The sequence below is a fragment of the Ranitomeya imitator genome, chromosome 4 (genome assembly GCF_032444005.1).
Source record: "Ranitomeya imitator isolate aRanImi1 chromosome 4, aRanImi1.pri, whole genome shotgun sequence".
Taxonomy (NCBI): domain Eukaryota; kingdom Metazoa; phylum Chordata; class Amphibia; order Anura; family Dendrobatidae; genus Ranitomeya; species Ranitomeya imitator.
This window is the reverse complement of record NC_091285.1, coordinates 492316419-492336420: the sequence shown is the minus strand read 5'-3', so window position 1 is coordinate 492336420 and position 20002 is coordinate 492316419. Positions and strand designations below refer to the sequence as shown.

Sequence of the window (20002 nt, the reverse complement as noted above, 5' to 3'; positions counted from 1 at the left end):
ACAACATCAGATACATGGGCTTTTGTACTGAGTGCAAAAGAATGACTTCATCAGGAGAAGATCAAAGCTTTGCAATGGCCCAGCCATAGCTCAGTCCTGAATCCAATCGAAAATCATTGGGGACCTGAAGGCACGTTACACAGGAGAAGCCTGTTGCATAGTTTGGTCGCAGAAGAAACTTGTGGGAGTAGATTATATGGGGTAATTCAACTTTTATCTTCACAGAACATGAGGTACATGCATCAGCTTCTTAATGTGGCACCCCTAGGGGTATTTGCCACAAAAACAGTTACTGACACTAAATACAAATACTAAAATAGCAAGACTGCACTACCACCTCCGGCCAGAAGGGGGAGCTCCAGAGACTCCCCTTGATCCATTCTGGTCTGAGAGAAGAACTTGCAGTTGGGCTAAGGAGCTGAAAGTGAGAGTTCATACAGCTGAATTTCTAACAGCCCTATGACGGTTTCCAGGCCCAAATCACTGGCCCGAGGAGAAGAGGGACAGAGAAAAAGGACATTGTGAGAACCGGGTAGCATTAATCACTACCCAGAACAGGCGCAAAGACGGATACCGGATCCGTGGCTATATTCATTATATATAATACAGCAACCGGAAAAACGTGAGGTGATATCAGCTTCACTAGGGCCGGACGCAGCAACAGACACAGAGTTCAGCGGTACTCCTGGAGGGGGTAAGCCGATAAAAGGACTCGGGTTGCCCGTTGAACCAGGACCCGGAGGGGACAGATTGGGCCGGCAGCCAGTTCACATACAGCAGCAGGGCCACATAGAAACTGCGTACAATAAGAGGCGAAGACCCCGGCAGGGTCAAAGTAACTCAGAGTTCCCATACAGACTCCGGTGACAGGACTGGTTGTAAATCCCTTTATGTTGAAGTAAACTGGTTAAACGTTTCAGTGCCTCAGTCTTTCATTTGGACAATAGCCATCTATCCAGGATCGGGATCATCACCGCTGGGAGAACCTGCTGCTGATCAAGTAAGTGCCTGTTCCCTCACGATACCCCTTACACTGTGCATTGCCTGAGACCACAGCACCGGGTCAAGCCACCCGTGACATCCCCCTCAAGAGACAGACCCCATTGGTCCGGTGCTGGGTACCCCGGTCTCCTGGGCGTCACATTAACACAGCATAACAGGAAGTCTGAAGGACCTTTTACCAGAGAGAAAATGAATCCAAAGTACAACAAGTATATGCATTACATTCAACTAAGCATATAACAGTAACAACATCGCCATCTGTCAGAAAGGTGTGAACTCCTCCTGCACACAAATAATTCTGTAACTGTTGCATATCTGCCAACATAGCCCTCACAATTGGACTGACTTGGAGCTACTGTGAGGAACAGTGGGCAAAGATGGCCAATTCTAGATGTACCATGCTAATAGACATCTACCCACTGAATGCTGTCAAATTCAAAGAGTACTTCAACAAGGTATTCATTTAAGGATGTATATATATATATATATGCAACTACAGTATTTTAATTCAGTATTTTTCTTTTTCCATCCGAAAATATTTTAATTTAAGTAGTCCAGATTATGGGTGACACTAAAAAAGTGAAGAGTTCTGCAATGATTCTTGGTATGATTTTTATTTGCAAGACAAAAACCTAACATTTTAACAGGGGTGTGCAGACATTTTTTCTACACGGTATATGTCAAATATTACATTTTGAGCAGAAGGTCTCAACTAAGAAAAATAAAATGCCTCTATCCAGTTCTGTCAGTTGGGAATAATTTTATCTCCTATATGTCATCACTACCCTGAGCTCTCCTGTGCTGGTCTCTGCCGTGAAATGTGCAGATACATCAATCCTTGGGATCATTGTTACGGAGGCTATAGAAGGCAGACAGTGTAACATCTTTATTGAAACCAATTGGCAAGAAATAATCTTAGACGCACATACATGCATTTAGGAAAACTAAAAAAAAATCCTCAATTAGACTAATGCCATCCAAACCAGCTGCACAGAGTCTACAGTGCATAGAGGAAAGAAGGTTCCGGCCAGTTGGATTTCCAACGTCTGATCCTTTTGTTCTCTGGGACTCAGGGAAGTCTGACAGCAGTTCACTCTTACTGAACCCAGGATTCCTCGGCCGTATGGGAGAATTGGAGGGTGGCGACAGCTGCTGGCCAAACCAACATTTAAAGAAGAATTTGGCATTCCAATATTCAATGCTGAAATTATATATTTATTACACATGGAAAACACAAGGAGGATCCACTAAAATGTTGACGTTTCAGCCTACAAATGGCCTTCCTCAGAACAGATGGTGAATAGCAATTGCTGTGAGGCGGTGAAGCCTTTAGTGAAGAAAAGGCAGACCACGGCTGCAGGACAAAGCACAACAACATTTAGCCGGCAGCTGCCAAATGTGTAGAGGGGTCTCTGGCCCATCACCAACAATGATGCTCTTCAACATATCAACCCAGAAATGTACTGGGAATGTAAGATCATTAAACAGGAACTGACCTATTTTGGACATGTGAGGTGGACAAACTCGCTAGAAAGGGAGATGCTACACTGAATGGTCAATGGTGAAAGGAAAATGGGAAGACCAAAGGCCCTTGGCTGGATACCATCAAATATGACACAGGAATGAACAACAAGCACTTGAAAGAAAGCGATGAGATCAGGGCAGTGTGACGAGAACTGGCCTACAGAGTATCCAAGGGTCGAGAACGACTGAACGGAGAGAATCAGACATATATGGGGAATAAATAGAAAACGGCAGACAAATATTTTCTATATGCTCCTACCTGCATCAAGGACAGTATAGGCCTCTTTCACACTTCCATTTTTGGAATCCGTCGCAATCCGTTGTTTAGTGCAAAAAACGGATCCTGCAAATGTGCTCGCAGGATGCGTTTTTTGCCCATAGATCTGTATTAGCGACGGATCACGACGGATGGCCACACGTCACGCCGGTCGTGTTTTGGCGGACCGTCACAAAAAAAGTTCAATGTAACGTTTTTTTGTCCGTTGCGTCCGCCATTTTCTACCGCGCATGCGCGGCCGAAACTCCGCCCCCTCCTCTCCTGACTTCAGAATGGGCAGCGGAAGCGTTGAAAAACTGCATCCGGTGCCCACGTCGTGCACAAATTTCACAACGTCCGTCGGTACGTCGGCCCGATGCATAGCGACGGACCCGTACTGACGGAAGTGTGAAAGAGGCCATAGACAACTACATTTTAATTAAACTTCTCAAACGATTTGTACAATAACTAGTGCGCAGTCACCCTCAGCCAGAGGACGTCAGGACTGCAGTTATTCTTCAACAGAGGAAATTAATGCAATTTCTCATTAACATGTAGCAGTGTGTGGCGAGGTTTCGGCAGTGAGGACAGTGCCGGGTGACAGCTCGTATCTAGCTCTGCTCAGCAAGACCTCAAAATGCTTATTAATGATTAATGGAATACACTGCATACACCCCACGGAAATCAGCAGTTCTCGGATCACTCAGCCCTAATGCACGGAGAACAACTCTTACCCATCTCCCTCCACATACATCCAGGTTACATGGTGATATAATATTGCAGTGCTCACACCATCATTGGTTAATCGGACAATTTCTGAGTAGCCAGACATAGAAGTCACCTACCTCCATGATTGGATTAGAAGCCAGCACCTTTTCTTCCACATTTGCTTCACTTGCGGACCCACTGACTGTGGCAAAATACCTCATTGCGTATTTAGCGGACACCGTCTTTCCAGCTCCAGATTCCCCACTGACAATGATGGACTGATTTCTCTCATCCCTGTGAGACACAATCAAACATCATGACATTGTGCTGCAGAAATGATCAGGTCTGTAGGCCTCATTCAGTAAGAAATGACTGGTAAAAGCAGAAGCAAAGTACGACAGTATATACATACAATTTACACCGGGCTGCTGATAACAGGACAAAAGCTCAGGCTCTCAGCTGCTCTGGTTGGGCATAGGTACAACAGCTTGCAGTGTATTTTATATATATCTTTAGATCTTCATTCATCTATCACAGCACAACTAGGTGAGCAAAACATTAATATAATAGTGATAGAAAAGGAGACTTGTATGGGGTTACGTCCCAGACGGGGTAAAACAGTCATAGGAAAATAACTATTTAATTTTGAAATTATGCAGTTTGGGGTTCTACCTCTTCTTCACATAGTTGAGCTAATGCTTGAAGAAGGAATTGGACATCTTATCAAGATCCAATAAAGATTGAAAGGGTTTGTCCGGTGTAAAACTGCAAGTCTACAGTCACACTATTTGACTGCAGATGTACGAGTCTTCACATCGCACAAACTCTGGGAGGATTTTCCGGAGCCAGCTCCAGGAGCGGGCGGTGATGTGACCGCAAATATGTGATAGGTGTACTCCCAGCCACATTCCAACTAGACTGTTGCTGGCCTCGCTCAACACACTTACATTGAGTGAGGCCGCGCACATCTAGTTGGATTGTGGCCAGGAGAATGCATATCACATAACTCCGGTCACGTTTCCACTGTTCCCGGCGCAAACAATGGAGAATCCTCACGGTGTTGATGTAGAGAGTCACTGCAGACTTATAGTTTCAGTCCAGACAAACCCTTTAAGAAAAAATTCATAATTTGAGGAATTGTAAAATCTGTTTTGCACGTTGCTGGGCACACAATATTCAATACATTTGGGGCACACCTTATTTGTATAGCTAACCATCCACAAATTAAACCCATTTTTTTAATAGTGGTGAGAGCGGTGAAAAAAAAAAAAAAATCACAAAAAGTAGCATATTTTTCAGCAAAAACAATCCGCCAAAAAAATTGAAACTTTTTAAAACAACAAAAATAAGAAGAGAAAAAAACAGATGAATGAGAACAGCGCCAGGTATCCTGTATGGTCTCACGGAACCAGGGGCAGGAGGTTTTTGGAGAATATGGTAATTATTTGAGGATTCCAGTTATCATAGATGGTCAGGTCACAGAATAAGCCGGCTTCACATGTCCATGAGATGCGGATCATGTGCACATTACAATACCCGGCACGGCCGCCGGGACTGACTGCCTCATATAAGCCTGTGGCACCGCGATCCGAGCACAGGCCGTGCTTCACAGATGTGGGGGCATGAGCCTTCAGATTACACATAGGAATGTCAATGTGAGGTGTGCCTTTAGTGACACAGGGATATAATCTGTCACCACTGTTATGTTTTAGCATCTAAATGGTTTAATCCTCCAGATTTTTATTACTCAGAGGGCGAGACATTAACACTTTCCTGCCTGGCTCACTGGTCTAGAACATCATCATCCGTAGAGCAGTGCTATCAAAGCTGATCCCCTGATGATTCATTACCGGAGCTGGCAGTAACAGCAGGGCTGTGGCGGAACAACATGGCATGCAGCCCAAGGGTGCAGCTAGAAAGCGATTCCCCCCACATCATACACATATGCTGTCAGGACCTATTCAATCTCTAGAGATCCTTTATGTCTTCCTTTTATACAAAAAATACAACAAAGGTCCTAGAATGGAGAGGTCGAGGGGCCGGAGAGCACAAGCCTTCCATGAACAAGAGACCCCAAGTCTGAACCTCGGTTGTGTGCCGAATACAGTGCCGTCAGAGAATACCGTTAATGTGATGCGATCAGGTAACAGTTGTGTCATGGGCATGGAAAGCCATGGAAATTTGCCTTGTATTAATTTCTGGAGATGCTTCATGTATCTAAGCAACTAATCCATTAAATATGTCATATATGCAATGTTGAGCAAAGCTCAGCATGCAATCACCCAGCCATCATCCATTGCTTCCTCATCAACATTATATAGTCCTATTTCGACAAGAATCAGGAGAGAGCAGAAAGCATAGAATTTCTGCCGGCAAGCTCCACCAGCACCCCGTATTTCAAGATGGAGGATGGTACCCAAATCCATAGGTTTATTTACCAAGAGCCTGGTACCTTTGTCCCCCCCCCCCCCAGAATTCCTGATAGTTTGATGATGAAGCAACAGTGACTCGGAAATAGTGTGATTTACACTTTTTTTGTGATTAAGAACAGAGATGAGGAGAAGAAAAACACTTTACAGATGATGATTTTTTAGGATGGCAGGATATGGGGTGTCCTGGAAAATTATAAATTATATTGAAAAATGCCGGGCACATAAACAATCTAGCATCCCCCAGTCAGTCTAGAGAGACCCAGAATCTGATGTCACCATAAATCTAGTGTCAACCAATGCTAATGCACAGAATAACATGCTTTAGGCATAACAGTGTGTATAAAACACACAAAAAAATAGTTAAAAAAAAAAAAAAAAGGAGAACAACAAAAAAAGAAGAAGACAATAATAAAATATTAAACATTTTAAAATGTGACAAACAAACCTGGCCATTTGCTTATATGCTTCTTCTGCCACTGCAAAAATATGAGGATCCATGTCACCCATATTCTGCCCACTGTACGCATTGATGATATCGGCTCCATAGATGGGCAATTGTTCATAAGGATTTATGGCAACAAGGACAATGCCTGAGAAAAAAAATAAAACACCAAAATGTGAAAAATACACCGTTATGACTGATGAGGTCATTTACACGACTGTGCAATGAATGACAAACATACATGAAAATGGAGACACATAAGTAGTTCTGCCCTTCAATACATAACCACAAATATAGCAAAAAATATAGAAAAAAGTACACTAAAATGTGAAAATATAGACAGAGTTATTATACAGCTTACAGGGTTATGTCACCAGAACAGTAACCCTTGATGGGCCAGAACAGAGAGATCGTCTGACAAGCCAGGGATACACGTGCTTAACATCCAATGTGTGTGAGGTTCTGAACCTCTCCCAACAACAAATGTTGGGGGAAAATAGGATCAGACATGTTGTATTTCAATTTACCCAATCGTTTTATTCTTGAAAGATCAGCTGCCACCGGATGTGTCTGACAGTGGTTTATTCTGCTCACCCTACTGAAAACAATAGCTGTCGTCGGAATACTCTAAATGTAAAGAGTATGGCCAGCTTCTGACTCTGACCAACATGCTTTAGAGTCGACCATCAAGTATCTAAATTATTAGGCACAGGTTCCACACAAAATAACAGTAATATATGCTTATTATCTGACCCATAAAGGAACGTTGCTGGTTCTGTGGATCATCTATAACAGTGACTTTATGAGAATCGAGGACATGGAAGCACACAATGAAGTACTTCATAAAGAGGTGACCAAGGATTGTAAGAGCACAGCTAGACTTAGTCATCTCATCCACACATGAATTTACAGCCATGGACAGACGCCACCAGAAGATGAGAGGGCACATATTATGGTCTGCAGAGAATGGGCTCACCCACGACTTTCAATAAATAACAGAACATAAGGCTGAAGCTAGAACTTTATCATGAAGGAAAAATGGTGCTGCGTGCACTCACCGCAATATGTGTAAATGAGTTTGGAGTCTATAAAGCGGACTTTGAGGTTGTGCAGGACGGCTGGTTCATGGAGATAACTCAGGGCAGTGAGGTCATTCTCCCCAACAAGGATATCAGGATTTCTCAATGGTGGCAGCTCCTTTGATTTGACATCTAGACGATATTCTAGATTCTATGAAATAAAATTATAAACATAATAAAAGACTCTGAACTGAAAGGAGGACAGAGACCAGTAGGCAGCAACTCAAGAAAGCATTGAGGGTGCAATCAATCCTTTTACTATCTGCCTAACCAGAATAATCACATCACCCCCCGATAACAAAGGGTACTACCTACACTTCCACCAAAGGCTAGCCAAGGGACATAGGAAAGAATTGGCTAGTTATAAAGGTGAGCATTAGAGATGGGGTAACAACTGGATGTTCAGTTCCGGCGGGTTCAGCCGAACAATTACAAAAAGTTAGGGTACCAGAATAGTACCCGGCCCCAGACCCTATTCACTTGAAAGGGGGGCCACTTAACTCTTCCATACCAAGCCTCCTGTGCTCTCCGAGAGTCGCTGCCAGACATCTCTGGTGGCTTGTCTCCTAGGGAACAAAAGGATCTGCAGTCTAGAATCGGACATCCTGGAAGCTTCTCTCACCTCATCATCATTTATCTAGGGAAAGTCGGGAGCTCCCATTCACATTAGATACTTCCCTTGGACAAAACTAACATGTTATCAAAATGCCACGAGTGTCGATTGGGTGGAACGGTACTGGTCCAGGAGGGAAGTATAACCTATTTATATATTCCTTGGGCCCCCATTTCATTTAACAAGGGTTATCCAAGTAGTGGACAACTCCTTTCAAACGACCATCTTCCATAATCTGAACCTCCCATCTCTAGCTGTACCAGTTCTATGTAATGCGCTACCCAGATAACCACATTCCCTAGACTAAATATTGTCCATTCATCCATTTACTTGATACAGGAAAGATATATATCTTTGTACAGTATTCGCCAGCAAATAGAAAAATATTTAGAATTGAGAGTCCTCAGTGGTTGATACCTTTTAATGGCTAACTGAAAAGATGGTAACAAATTGCAAGCTTTCGAGACTACTCAGGTCTCTTCATCAGGCATAGAATACAAATTCTGAAGAATCACATTTATGCACAATACAGCACAACACTTATCTATGAACTGTTCCAATATTCATGGACATAACTGTTTATCACTCTCCCATAATGGTAGTTTTGCTTCACGTCACCTGTCTTATCTATGACATTATTGCTGTGCTGTGTGGTGTATAAATATGTGATTCTTCAGAATTTCTATTAGTCTCTGCCTGATGAAGGGACCTGAGTAGTCTGGAAAGCTTGTAATTTGTTACCTTTTAATGGCTATCTGAAAAGATGGTATCAACCACTGAGGACTCTCAATTCTAAATATTTTTCCATTTACCGGTACTTGAAAAATTTTCAGACCCTGATCTCCTTATTCAACAGACACCCACAGCCTGGCCGTCTACGTAACTTCATGCGTACTACCTCGTTTTAGAAAAGATGGCAGGCCCATAAAGTCCAAGTGTATTTTACTATTTGTGGTGCTCCTTATCCCTCGAAGATTGTACGCTGTAATGTCTCATGTCGGTACACGTTCCCCGAGTTCTAAAGCGCTATGGAATATGTTGGTGCCATGTAAATAATGATTCTATGCAGTGTACTGACATTTTGTACAAAGTAACTAATGTATTTATGGCATTGAACAGTGTAAAAAACAAAGATGAGACACAGATGCTTTATGAATAGGAGAATAGACTTCTCTACATAGCAGAGACCAGAGAAAATAGCCACAATGAACGCCGAATCTAAAAGGACAGGCCATAAAAAGTAGGACAGCTGAAGGGTATGGTTTACATACGGGCAGGATTCTTCAAATGCCGTATGTTATATTAAGATAAGATCCATCAGGACTGGAAGATTGCAGAAAGAAGAACATTCCCTAATCTCACACATCACAGCTAATAAACAGAACGAGGCATCTCATAAAGCCCCATCACATCCAAGATGGCATCAGTACTGTGCTTCACCATACCGTGCCTTCCTCGAGCTGCAGGTGGAGGACTGTGTCCCCTGGCTTGTAATCTTTCTGAATCTCGGCTGATTTCCAAACGTCTTCTGGATCTGGGATCCATACCCTGCCATGCTGAAATAATACAAAGATTATTTAGAACCCAGTTATAAACATTCAGATTTTTTTTTTTTTTTCAAGACTAATACCTTGGTTATGTCTATTAGAAGCTCTTAATGCTATGAAATCATTAGAAATGATTAAAAGGTTATTCCAATCATTGAAAGCCATCACCATTTACTGACCCAGAGAACGAGGCATTGTCCTTCGCTATCTAAGGCAGTCCCATGAATGGAGCGGAGGTACATACGGAGCCCACGCTTTATTCAGATGGGGCATTTCAGAGCCTTGGGATCCGGGGGAGACCCTCTGTATAAGGGATAACGCCAATGTTGGGAAATAACCCTTTGAGGAAAACACTTTTTATTTTATCTTCGATTAAATTCTATGGCACAACACCAAGGAATCTGCTGACAAGGTGTATGTCTGATCGATGCATAAGGAGCTGCAGAGCTCATCAATATACCAGGCTTGGTGATAAGCACCAAATACAAAAATACCCATATAAACACATAACGCATCTCAAGAGCCGCATCATCATGGAGAACTATTTCGTTGTGGTGATTAAATGAAGATATGTGCAGGCAGACACGGACAATATATGGCAGCTATGATCTACTTAATCAGACGTTCATAAGAAACACAAATGTGTCTTATTTTTTAATGTTACACCTTGATGCAAAATCGCACCAAGAGTGGCGTTTAAGAGAACTTGGGGGAACTGACAATAGCATGTCCTCAAGCGTATAATAAACTACATCATAATTACTTTTAGAATTAAATGTTGAGTTTTCAATAACTTTCAGAACGTAGCACTAAGGTTGATCATATAGACTAGCCAAACTAGTCCATTTTAATTAATGAGAATGTATATTAAATAGACAGCACACAAGGGCCATCCATGTTTCATCTTTGCAGTAATATCCCAATACCCAGCGGTACACTCTGGAGCACTGCAAAGGCTAAAGACAACTAACAGCACAAAGGAAAACATGGCCGCTGTTCAATTTAAAGGCACCCAAATTTATAGAAACATGGTAAATTCATTATGGGCCATTTATTGACTGTAAAATCATTATTTAGCCTTCTCGAAGATCGTAGACCATGAGAAAGGGATCAGAAAAACAATCATACCTTCTAAAAGTGACAAATACAGGCTGTAAAGACACAAACACTATCACATCTTGCTGCACATTGCCCTTCTCCACCACACATTTATACATAAGCATTGTGCCAAGTTTCTCCAAGGCAGGGCTCACATCACATTTGACCCTACGTTCAGAGGCTTTGTGGGGTCTCACATCCAAAACCCCCGCAAAACGGGAGAAAATCTATGCAAACAAAGCCAAAGTTAACGCCCCCACAGAATCTATTTACGGTGGACGTCTAGCAGTAATAGCGGCAGAGGTATTTCCCACTGTGGACAGCATTGCAGCTTTGAAGCTGAATACTTCCGCCGTTGCATTGCATAGGGTCAAACGCGCACCTACATCCGCAGCATAAATCAGACGTCAATCCCACAGCTGCAGACATATTAAATCTTGTATGGATCGCTTGCAGTAGTTTTCCACAAACTAATAAACTTAGCCTAAATGTCCAAACAGGGTTTGACAGAGCCCCCAATTCAGTGCAATGAAGCAGGTGGACACCCTTTGGACTCCATTCTGGTGGTGCGCTTCTTTTTAGGTGGGTACAAAAGCCCAGTTTACCAAGGTGCCTCTATAGGAATACCATTTTGGGGGTTTTAGATGAAGCAGCAACCAACTCCATGCTTAGGAAAGAGCACAGAATAAATGTGAGCCAAGCCTAACTAGCATAGGACAAGTCGACTGATTGCTTCATATATTTTAAGAGGAGAAAAGCGGCGTGTAGATGTAACGAGCTCCACCACATATGAAAGCCGCTCAATCCTCAGGAACATTTGTCACAAGACAGAACTGTCACAACTCGCTGATATGTCATTATATTCACAGTTGGGTAGATCACAATCTTATCACGAATGATATAAATACAGTATACAACATGAGAAAACTACATCTTAACTACCACAGCGTTTGCTGGGAGTATTATAATGGCCGGTGTTTATTTTTTTTATTACTAATAATAGACTTGAAAACAATCATAACATTCATTTTTCTAATCGGTTTTTATCATCTGAGTGTAGATTTTTCTCCACCTGATTATACTGCTTGAGCAGCTGCTCAACTTCCCTGAAGGTACTATCTTCTCCCCCCCTATTCTTGTAAGATACACAAAAATTATCACAGTATCTGATCCATGGCAAAAAAAACAAACATAATAGCATTTTTTTTTTTTCATTTTTTTAACCTTTTAAGCCATGTCCCCACATGTGACACTGCTACAATGCACAATAGCAATCTGCTCTGTATTTAGCATTATTACTGCACTTTTTTTTTTTTTTTTTTATACCAATTTTCCATTTTTGGGGTAAGTTCACACAGGGAATTTTTGCTGCTTTTTTCTGCTGCTTTTTTCTGCAGCAAAACCTGATCTTGGCAGGAAAGAAGCTGCGGCAAAAACGCAGGTTTAGGGTAAGTTCACACAGGACATTTTTGCTGCGTACTTTTGCTGCTTTTATCCTAATTTTCAGCTGCTTTTTACAGTACCAGCAAAGCCTATGAGATTTCAGAAATCTCATGCACACACATTGGTTTTTTGTGATCAATATTTTGTGCTTTACTGCGTTTATTTGACATAGAGCATGTCACTTCTTTCAGCGCTTTTGCTGCGTTTTTTCACCCATTGACTTGAATGGGTGTTGAAAAAAATGCAGGTATCATGGTTTGCTGAGTTTTTGCTGCTGAAAATCCAAGGACATTAGCCCGGACAAAGAGAAAAAAAAACTCACCAAAAACACACCTAAACCTGCGTTTTTGACATAGCTTCTTTCCTGCCAAGATGACCAGGTTTTGCTGCAGAAAAAAAGCAGCAAAAACGCCCTGTGTGAACTTATCCTCAGGTGCGTTTTTAGTGCATTTTTTGGTGTGGATTTGTCCATGCTAGCATCCATTGACTTTCTGCAGTAAAAACTCTGCAAATAATGGTACCGGCTTTTTTGCTGCGTTTTCTCAACACCCTGCAAAAACGCTGACAGATGTGACATGCTCTATGTCCAAAAAAGCAACAAAGCACAAAATCCTGATGAGACAAAAAAAACCAATGTGTGTGCATGAGATTTCTGAAATCTCATAGGCTTTGCTGGTAATGTAAAAAGCAGCTGAAAATTAGCATAAAAAAAGGCAGCAACAAAACGCAGCAAAATGCCCTGTGTGAACTTACCCAAATTTATGTGTTTTTGGTGCAGATTTGATGCAGCACTTTAGTGCTGGAATTCTGCACTTGCAAACAATTTTTTTTTACCTTTTCTTTTCAGGATCCCCATAGAAACGTACAAGGATAAAATATTGTACTTCATGTTACTGGTAAAATTTCTTTGATATGACTTGCGCTTATTTATGAAAAAATGGAAATTTGGGAAAAAAATGTGAAAATTCTGCAATTTTCAAACTTTTAATTTTTGTGTCCTTAAGGCGAACCTGTCAACAGGTTTGGCCGATATAAGATACCGCCTTTCAGGGCTTATCTACAGCATTCTATATTGGGGTGTTCCGGTCCAATGGGTGTCGCAGGTCCGGCTCCTCCGATCTTGTGATGCCGCCCTCCTGTCGCTTCATCACTCCCCAGCATCGCGCTCCTGCGCAGGCGTACTTATCTAAGTACTGCAGTGCGCAGGTGCTGGGAAAGGTCAGAGAAGTCCCGCACCTGTGCACTGCAGTACTAGGAGCGTGGCCAATCAACAAAGTCCTACTGGATTAATATATTAATACAGGTGACATCTTACAGCACTGGAAAATGACATTGTGGAGGTCTCTGCAGCCATACGTGTACATCGCAACTTGGAAGTTGGAGACTCAGAGCCTGAATTATATATTTTTAATGATGAAACATATTTACTGTATTTGTAAACTGTGCAAGACTGGAATTTTGCTTTTCAATGTTTCCAAACTAAAAGCTATGTTACCAAGAGCTTGAAAAAACAGAGCTATTCTGGCATCAAGGTTAGGGCAGCACGGTGGCTCAGTGGTTAGCACTGCAGCCTTGCAGTGCTGGAATCCTGGGTTCAAATCCCACCAAGAAAACCTCTGCAAGGAGTGTGTATGTTCTCCCCGTGTTTGGTGGGTTTTCTCCACTTTCCTGCCACACTCCAAGACATAATGAAAGGGAGTAGATTGTGAGCCCCAATGGGGACAGTGATGATGATGTCTGTAAAGCGCTGCGGAACATCATGGTGCAATATAAGCAAAAGTATAATTAATATTACGCTGCTCTTACACTATTTTTTTTTTTTTTTACTCCATCCTCTATGATCGCAGATGTGAAAAGCAGAACCAGGAGAGATATGAACAGTGCCGCCTTTCAGCCGAAGACAAAGCGCACTTCTGCCTTGTGTCACCACGTTCCTGATAGGAAGCGATGCTGCATATTAGACCCTTTGTATCGGAGTCTCCGGGGGACGTAGCAGTAACGTTTACAGGAATACAGGAAATAATGTCTAGTCTCTCAATATTAGTACCCAGACCTAATGTGCACACGATCAGAGGACAGACGAAGAAGTGATGAAATCATCTCACGACTCCCAGGCAGTGGCTAAGCCATCACAGGCTACGAAACCTCACAAGTGTCCAGGAAACACTTATCAGACAACGTACTGCGGGCTACATTTATCTTATATCACAGTATGCAGCAACAGCCACGGACCGGAAGTCAATGGAAACCACTGATAATACTGTGGAAAGGAACTTACCGGCAATTGTCATTTATTGATTCATTGTTTTGTCATGATTTACTAATAAAATATTGGCTATTCTATCAGGTGATAAATACACTCCTTTTTCTCTGGATTCCTATCTGGGTTGTGTTCATTGTAGCAAATGTATGTAGCATACCCCTAATCCCACTGAATGGTGGCTCTAGTCTGTTCCCAAAAATGTCCGCCTCTACAATCGCTACCTTGTCTTACAGATCCGGTCACATGCTAATACGTGGACTTCTTGATAGTTGAAACAAGTCTGGGGCTTCCAGCAGGCAGACAAGTACGTACTTTTTTTTAGCATTTTTATGGCATCTTTAATATTGGAGATTTCCTGGCTTTTTTTTTTTTTACACTATTCAACAATGAAGGTTTTTTTTTTTTTTTTTTTTAACCAATCAGTATTTATTGAACATTTTTCACAATAAACAACATATCAAAATGAAAAGGGAAGGTGGGGGGGAGGGAAGGGGGGATCAGGGGAAAAATCCAATGTATACCGTATTCAGGACCACAATGTAATCAATACAAAATACATAAATACAGTGTCACATAGAGGATAGAAGAAATAAACAGAAAACCAAACAACAAGAGCAGAATTGTAGGAGCAAACAGTTTAAATAAGGGAAAGGGCAGACTGAGATACAAATGGCGAGGACGTCCAAGGGTCCCACCACGAGAGGACCTTAGCTCTTTTCGAAAGACCCCCTGCCATTATGACCTCATAACAAAAATGTAAATCAATCCTGGAGATCAGCTCTGCTCTGGAGGGGGAAACGGAGGTCTTCCAATGCTTCGCGATACATTGCCTAGCAACCACTAGGATATTAGAAACTATGGGGCGCAGGGGGGCAGGGAGATCGATGAGGGAGATGCCCAGGACAGCGAGTTGGCCACTCAGAACAAGGGGCATACGGATCAGATCCTCAATCAAAGTCTCTACCTCACGCCAGAAGACCCGGACCTGCGGACACGACCACCAGACATGAGAGGAGGACCCAAGGGCGCCACATCCCTTCCAGCAGCGCGGAGAGGTAGCCGGGAAAACCCTCGCCAATCGGGCGGGGGTGAGGTACCAGTGGAGCTGAATTTTTTTCACCTGCTCCAAGTGGCCCAAACAAGACGAGAACCTAGAAGGGTGTACCATAGCAAATTGCCAATCCTCCAGGGAAGCCTCAAAGCCCAACGCTGACTCCCAGGAAGACATAAAAGGAAGTTTGTCAGTAGAACCAAATGAAATGAGGGCTTTATAAATTATGGAGATGCCATGTGGCACAATGGTGGATGGTCTGAAAAATCTATGGGCCGGGTCCTCTGTCAGAGGCGGGGGTGCACCGAATGACCGCCACGGTCTGAGGAAGCTGCGAATCTGCAGGTATTGAAAGAAGTCAGACCCAGTGAGGGAAAATCTCCCTGCAAGGTGCTCAAACGACAAGAGACCGTCCGAGCCGAAAAGGTCCGCCACCCGGTGCACCCCACGCCTCGTCCAGGAGGCAAGAGAAATGTGGGCAATGGCACACTCCACAGCCTGCAAAGAGACATAGTCAAACATGAATGTCAGGAGAGAAGTGCTAAGGAGCGCCCATAGTTTAGATGCGTTCCTAATAGAACGGAGACAGGGGCCCACAGGAGGAACTTGAAGTAGTTGGAGCTCCAAAAGCAATCTAAGCGAGTTTTGGGGAGCAAAATGGGATTCAATCAGAAACCAGGGCAAACATGAGTTCCCCTCCCACCATATTTTAAGGGGCTCAAGGATCGCCGCCCTGTAATACGCCTGGACCGCAGGAGCTCCCAACCCCCCCGCAGAGTACGGAAGGGACATAATCCGACGCCTGACCCTATGGGGCTTCTTATTCCAGATAAATCGGTCTATCAAAGATTGAAAAGCCAAAATAAACTTCGAGGAGATAAAAAGGGGAAGGCACCGAAAGAGGTACATTATTTTGGGGAGGAATAGCATTTTCGCCGTTTGTATGCGGGCCATCCACGAGAGAGACGCGCTTGATATTTGCTCCATGCCCCTCCTGACCTCCGAAAGAGTTTCTTCGCAATTTACTCGGACTATGTTATCTAGCCTAGTAATCTTGATGCCCAGATATGTAAAGCCCAAGGGAGCCCAAATAAAAGCATATTGAGATTGAATTTGAATCTGAAGGGGGGGGGGGGGGGAGGAAGAGGGGGAAAATTGTGGATTTGGTGAGATTAAGTTTATAATATGAAACCGCCGAAAACTCAGATAGGATGGTGGTGATTGCAGTCAATGAAGTTAAGGGAGAGGTGCAGGTCAGGACCACGTCGTCGGCATAAAGACCAATTTTATGTTCAGTTCCCCCCACCGCAATTCCCCTTATGTCCACGCACTGCCTGACCATGGCGGCCAAGGGCTCCATGATCAGAGCAAAGATGATAGGGGAGAGGGGGCAGCCTTGACGAGTACCGTTCCTAATAGGAAACGTTCGAGACCCGAATCCCGCCGATCGAACCGACGCGCATGGGTTGGAATACAATGCCATAACCGCTTTGCTAATCTGCCCGGTAAGCCCAAATTTCTCCAATGTGAGCTCGATATAGCCCCAGTGCACTCTGTCAAACGCCTTCTCGGCATCGAGCGACAGGAATACACTGGGGAGACTCCCCCTCTCCACCACATCCAAGAGATCTATCAGTCGTCTGGTACCATCCCTCGTCTGTCTGCCAGGAACAAACCCAACTTGGTCGGGGTGAATGAGATCAGGAAGGACTGAGAACAATCTATTGGCCCAGACTTTTGCGTAAATCTTAACGTCGCAGTTTAAGAGTGCTATCGGGCGGAAGTTCCCCGGAGATGTTGTGGGTTTCCCTTGTTTGGGGAGAGTCGCAATGGCAGCCTCCAACCCCTCAGCCCTAATACTACCAACCGCCAGCCAATTATTAAAAAGACGCAACAGAAAGGGGGCAAGGACAGGAAAAAACTGAGCATAGTAGGAGAAGGGAAAGCCATCAGGCCCCGGGGAAGAACCCTTATTGGCCTCTCTGATAATCTGCGAGAGTTCAGACTCGACAATGGGGGAATTTAGGAAGGAGAGCTGCTCCTGAGTGACCGAGGGGAGATTAGCCCTCTTCAAGAACGCCAAAATTGACTCCCGCGTAGGTTGAGGAATCCCCAGGTCAGACCCGAGGTCATAAAGCGAGGAATAATAAGAAGCAAACTCCTCCGCAATCTGAATCGGGTTGCGAACCTGGGAGCCGTCAGACCGGAGCAAGAATGGGATCTTGGATTGGGCCTCTCTCTTCCTAACACGTCTAGCCAGAACAGCACCCGCTCGATCCCCCATTGTGTAGAATTTGGCTCTGGTTTTCCTCAGGGCCTTCTCAGCCTTATGGAGGAGGAGATTGCGAACATGTATGTGGGCTTTAGAAAGGTCAGAGAGAAGCGCTGGAGTAGGAGAAAGTTTATGAGCAGATTCCAGGCGAGATAATTCGTCTAAGGCTACCTGAAGTGCCGCATTGTATTTCCTCTTAGCCTTTGCCGCTAGCTTGATGAAGTGACCCCTAATCACCGCCTTGTGGGCTAACCAGAGGGTATCGTCACCAATGTCAGGAGTGTCATTGGAGGCAAAAAATTCTCCCAAGGCCTCCTCTATACATTGGGAATTGGATTGGTCAGCCAGGAGGTGGGCATTAAGGCGCCAACGCGCAGGGGGTCTGATGGCCAAGGGGTCCTTCAGGGTAAGGGACACCGGGGCATGATCCGACCAGGTGATACTGCCAATATCTGCTGCGATGCAGTGAGGGAGAGCCACGTCATTCACCAGCACAAAATCGATCCTGCTATAAGAACCGTGTCTGGGAGACAAAAATGTGTAGTCTCTCTCACCGCAGTGCAGGTACCGCCAGACATCATGCAAGTGGAAAGAGTCAGCTAGAGGCCCGACTTCACATCTAGACAGTGAAGAGGCAGAGCAGTCAAGGACTTTGGACATTGGGGCATTGAAGTCACCAGCTATCAGCTTGTGCCCATGTTGAATATCATTAAGAGTTTTGAATACACCCTCCAAAAACTTAAGTTGGCCTACATTAGGGGCATATATCGAGGCAATAGTATATGGGGCATTATTAATGAGACACAACACCACAATGAATCTACCCAATGGATCCGCTATAGATCGAACCAGTTGGAAGGAGTTGGACCTGCTGAAGAAAATGGCTACACCCGCCTTTTTTGACGGGCCATTGGCAAAAAACTGATGCGGGTACAGACCTGATTGCATTCTGGAGTTATCACATTCCAGCAAGTGCGTTTCCTGGAGACATAAGATATCATGACGGGATTTGCTCAACTGACGCCAAACCACAGACCTCTTACCCGGCGAGTTGAGGCCATTAACGTTAATTGAATACAGTGAGATACTCATTGAAAAGGCATAAGAACAGTTTTACAGTCCTCAAACACTGATAACCTGAGCAAAGGCAAAGAAAACATGTGGTCAATATAGCAGGACATAAAGGGCAAAACAGAAACAGGAGAGAAAGAACATAGGGAAACAAACAGGACATACAACAAAAAAACCAGCGGACCAAGGTCCATTCAGGAATATCCTGAGTCCAGAAGGTGAGAATCAAAAAAACAGTTCACCTATGGGGCAAACAAATGCTGCTGGAGCTCTCAAGCGAGAAACCAACGCAGCTTAAAAAAAGGAAAAAAAAGAAAAACCAAGTAAATCCGTGCGGGAAAATAGCCAGGAACCAAAGATACAGTAGACTCAGGCCTCCTCCCAGTCCGGTGTGATACGGGCCCTGGGACCTCCGTCAGACCCATGCTTAGGAATGTTCACGGCACTCGAGGAGTCCGGAGTCGGGAGTCCCCATTTAGCGAGAGCCGAAGCCGCGTGGGACGGAGTTAGGCAGGTAGTGATTGATCCATCTTTGCGAATGAGCAGCTTCGTCGGAAATCCCCAGCGATACAGGATGCCTTTCTCTCTGAGGATGGCAGTGTAGGGGGCGAAGGTCCTCCGCAGAGCCAAAGTGCCCGGAGAGAGATCCGGAAAGACTGAGATGTTTGCAAATCGTTCAGGAAGCGCTGGGGTTCTCCTTAGGGCCTGTAGGAAGTCCTCCTTTCTCTCAAAAAAATGTATGCGCGCCAGCACATCTCTGGGAATGGAGGGCCCCAGGCCAGAGGGTTTAGGGATCCTATGCACGCGGTCTATTATGAAGTCCTTTGGCGCGAACTGCGGTAAGGCTGCCGCCATAAAGTCCTGCAGGAATGGCTTCAAATCCCCTGCCAGGACAGATTCCTCGATGCCTCTCAGTTTAACGTTATTTCTCCTGGACCCATCTTCCAGGTCCAGGGCTTTAGCGTGGGTTTTAGCAGCTAGGGTTTGCAGGGATTCATGTGCGTCCCAGAGCTCATTATGAGAGGAGACCAGTTCCGCCATCTTGCGCTCCAGGCGGTCCGTGCGGTTGCCCAGCTCTGCCACCTCTCCTCTTAGCTCAGCCAGCATAGAACGCAAGTCCTCTTGGATGGAGGATCTAAGGTCCCCAAGCAGTCCTTTAAGGAGAGATGCGGTCACCGGGCCATCAGCTGCGTCAGACGCC

General features: G+C 44.3%; 1 protein-coding gene across 5 annotated transcripts in view; it reads right to left on the bottom strand.

Moving 5' to 3' along the window:
* MYO5A (myosin VA) overlaps window positions 1–20002 on the bottom strand; it is a 256332-nt gene that overhangs the window by 133564 nt on the left and 102766 nt on the right. For all 5 annotated transcript variants that reach the window (XM_069765977.1, XM_069765976.1, XM_069765978.1 and 2 more), the window contains exons 2-5: window positions 9502–9612; window positions 7423–7594; window positions 6368–6512; window positions 3628–3784 (exon numbers count right to left, since the gene is read on the bottom strand). In XM_069765977.1, coding sequence (XP_069622078.1) covers window positions 3628–3784; window positions 6368–6512; window positions 7423–7594; window positions 9502–9612 — 585 coding nt within the window. The remainder of the gene's footprint in view (window positions 1–3627; window positions 3785–6367; window positions 6513–7422; window positions 7595–9501; window positions 9613–20002) is intronic.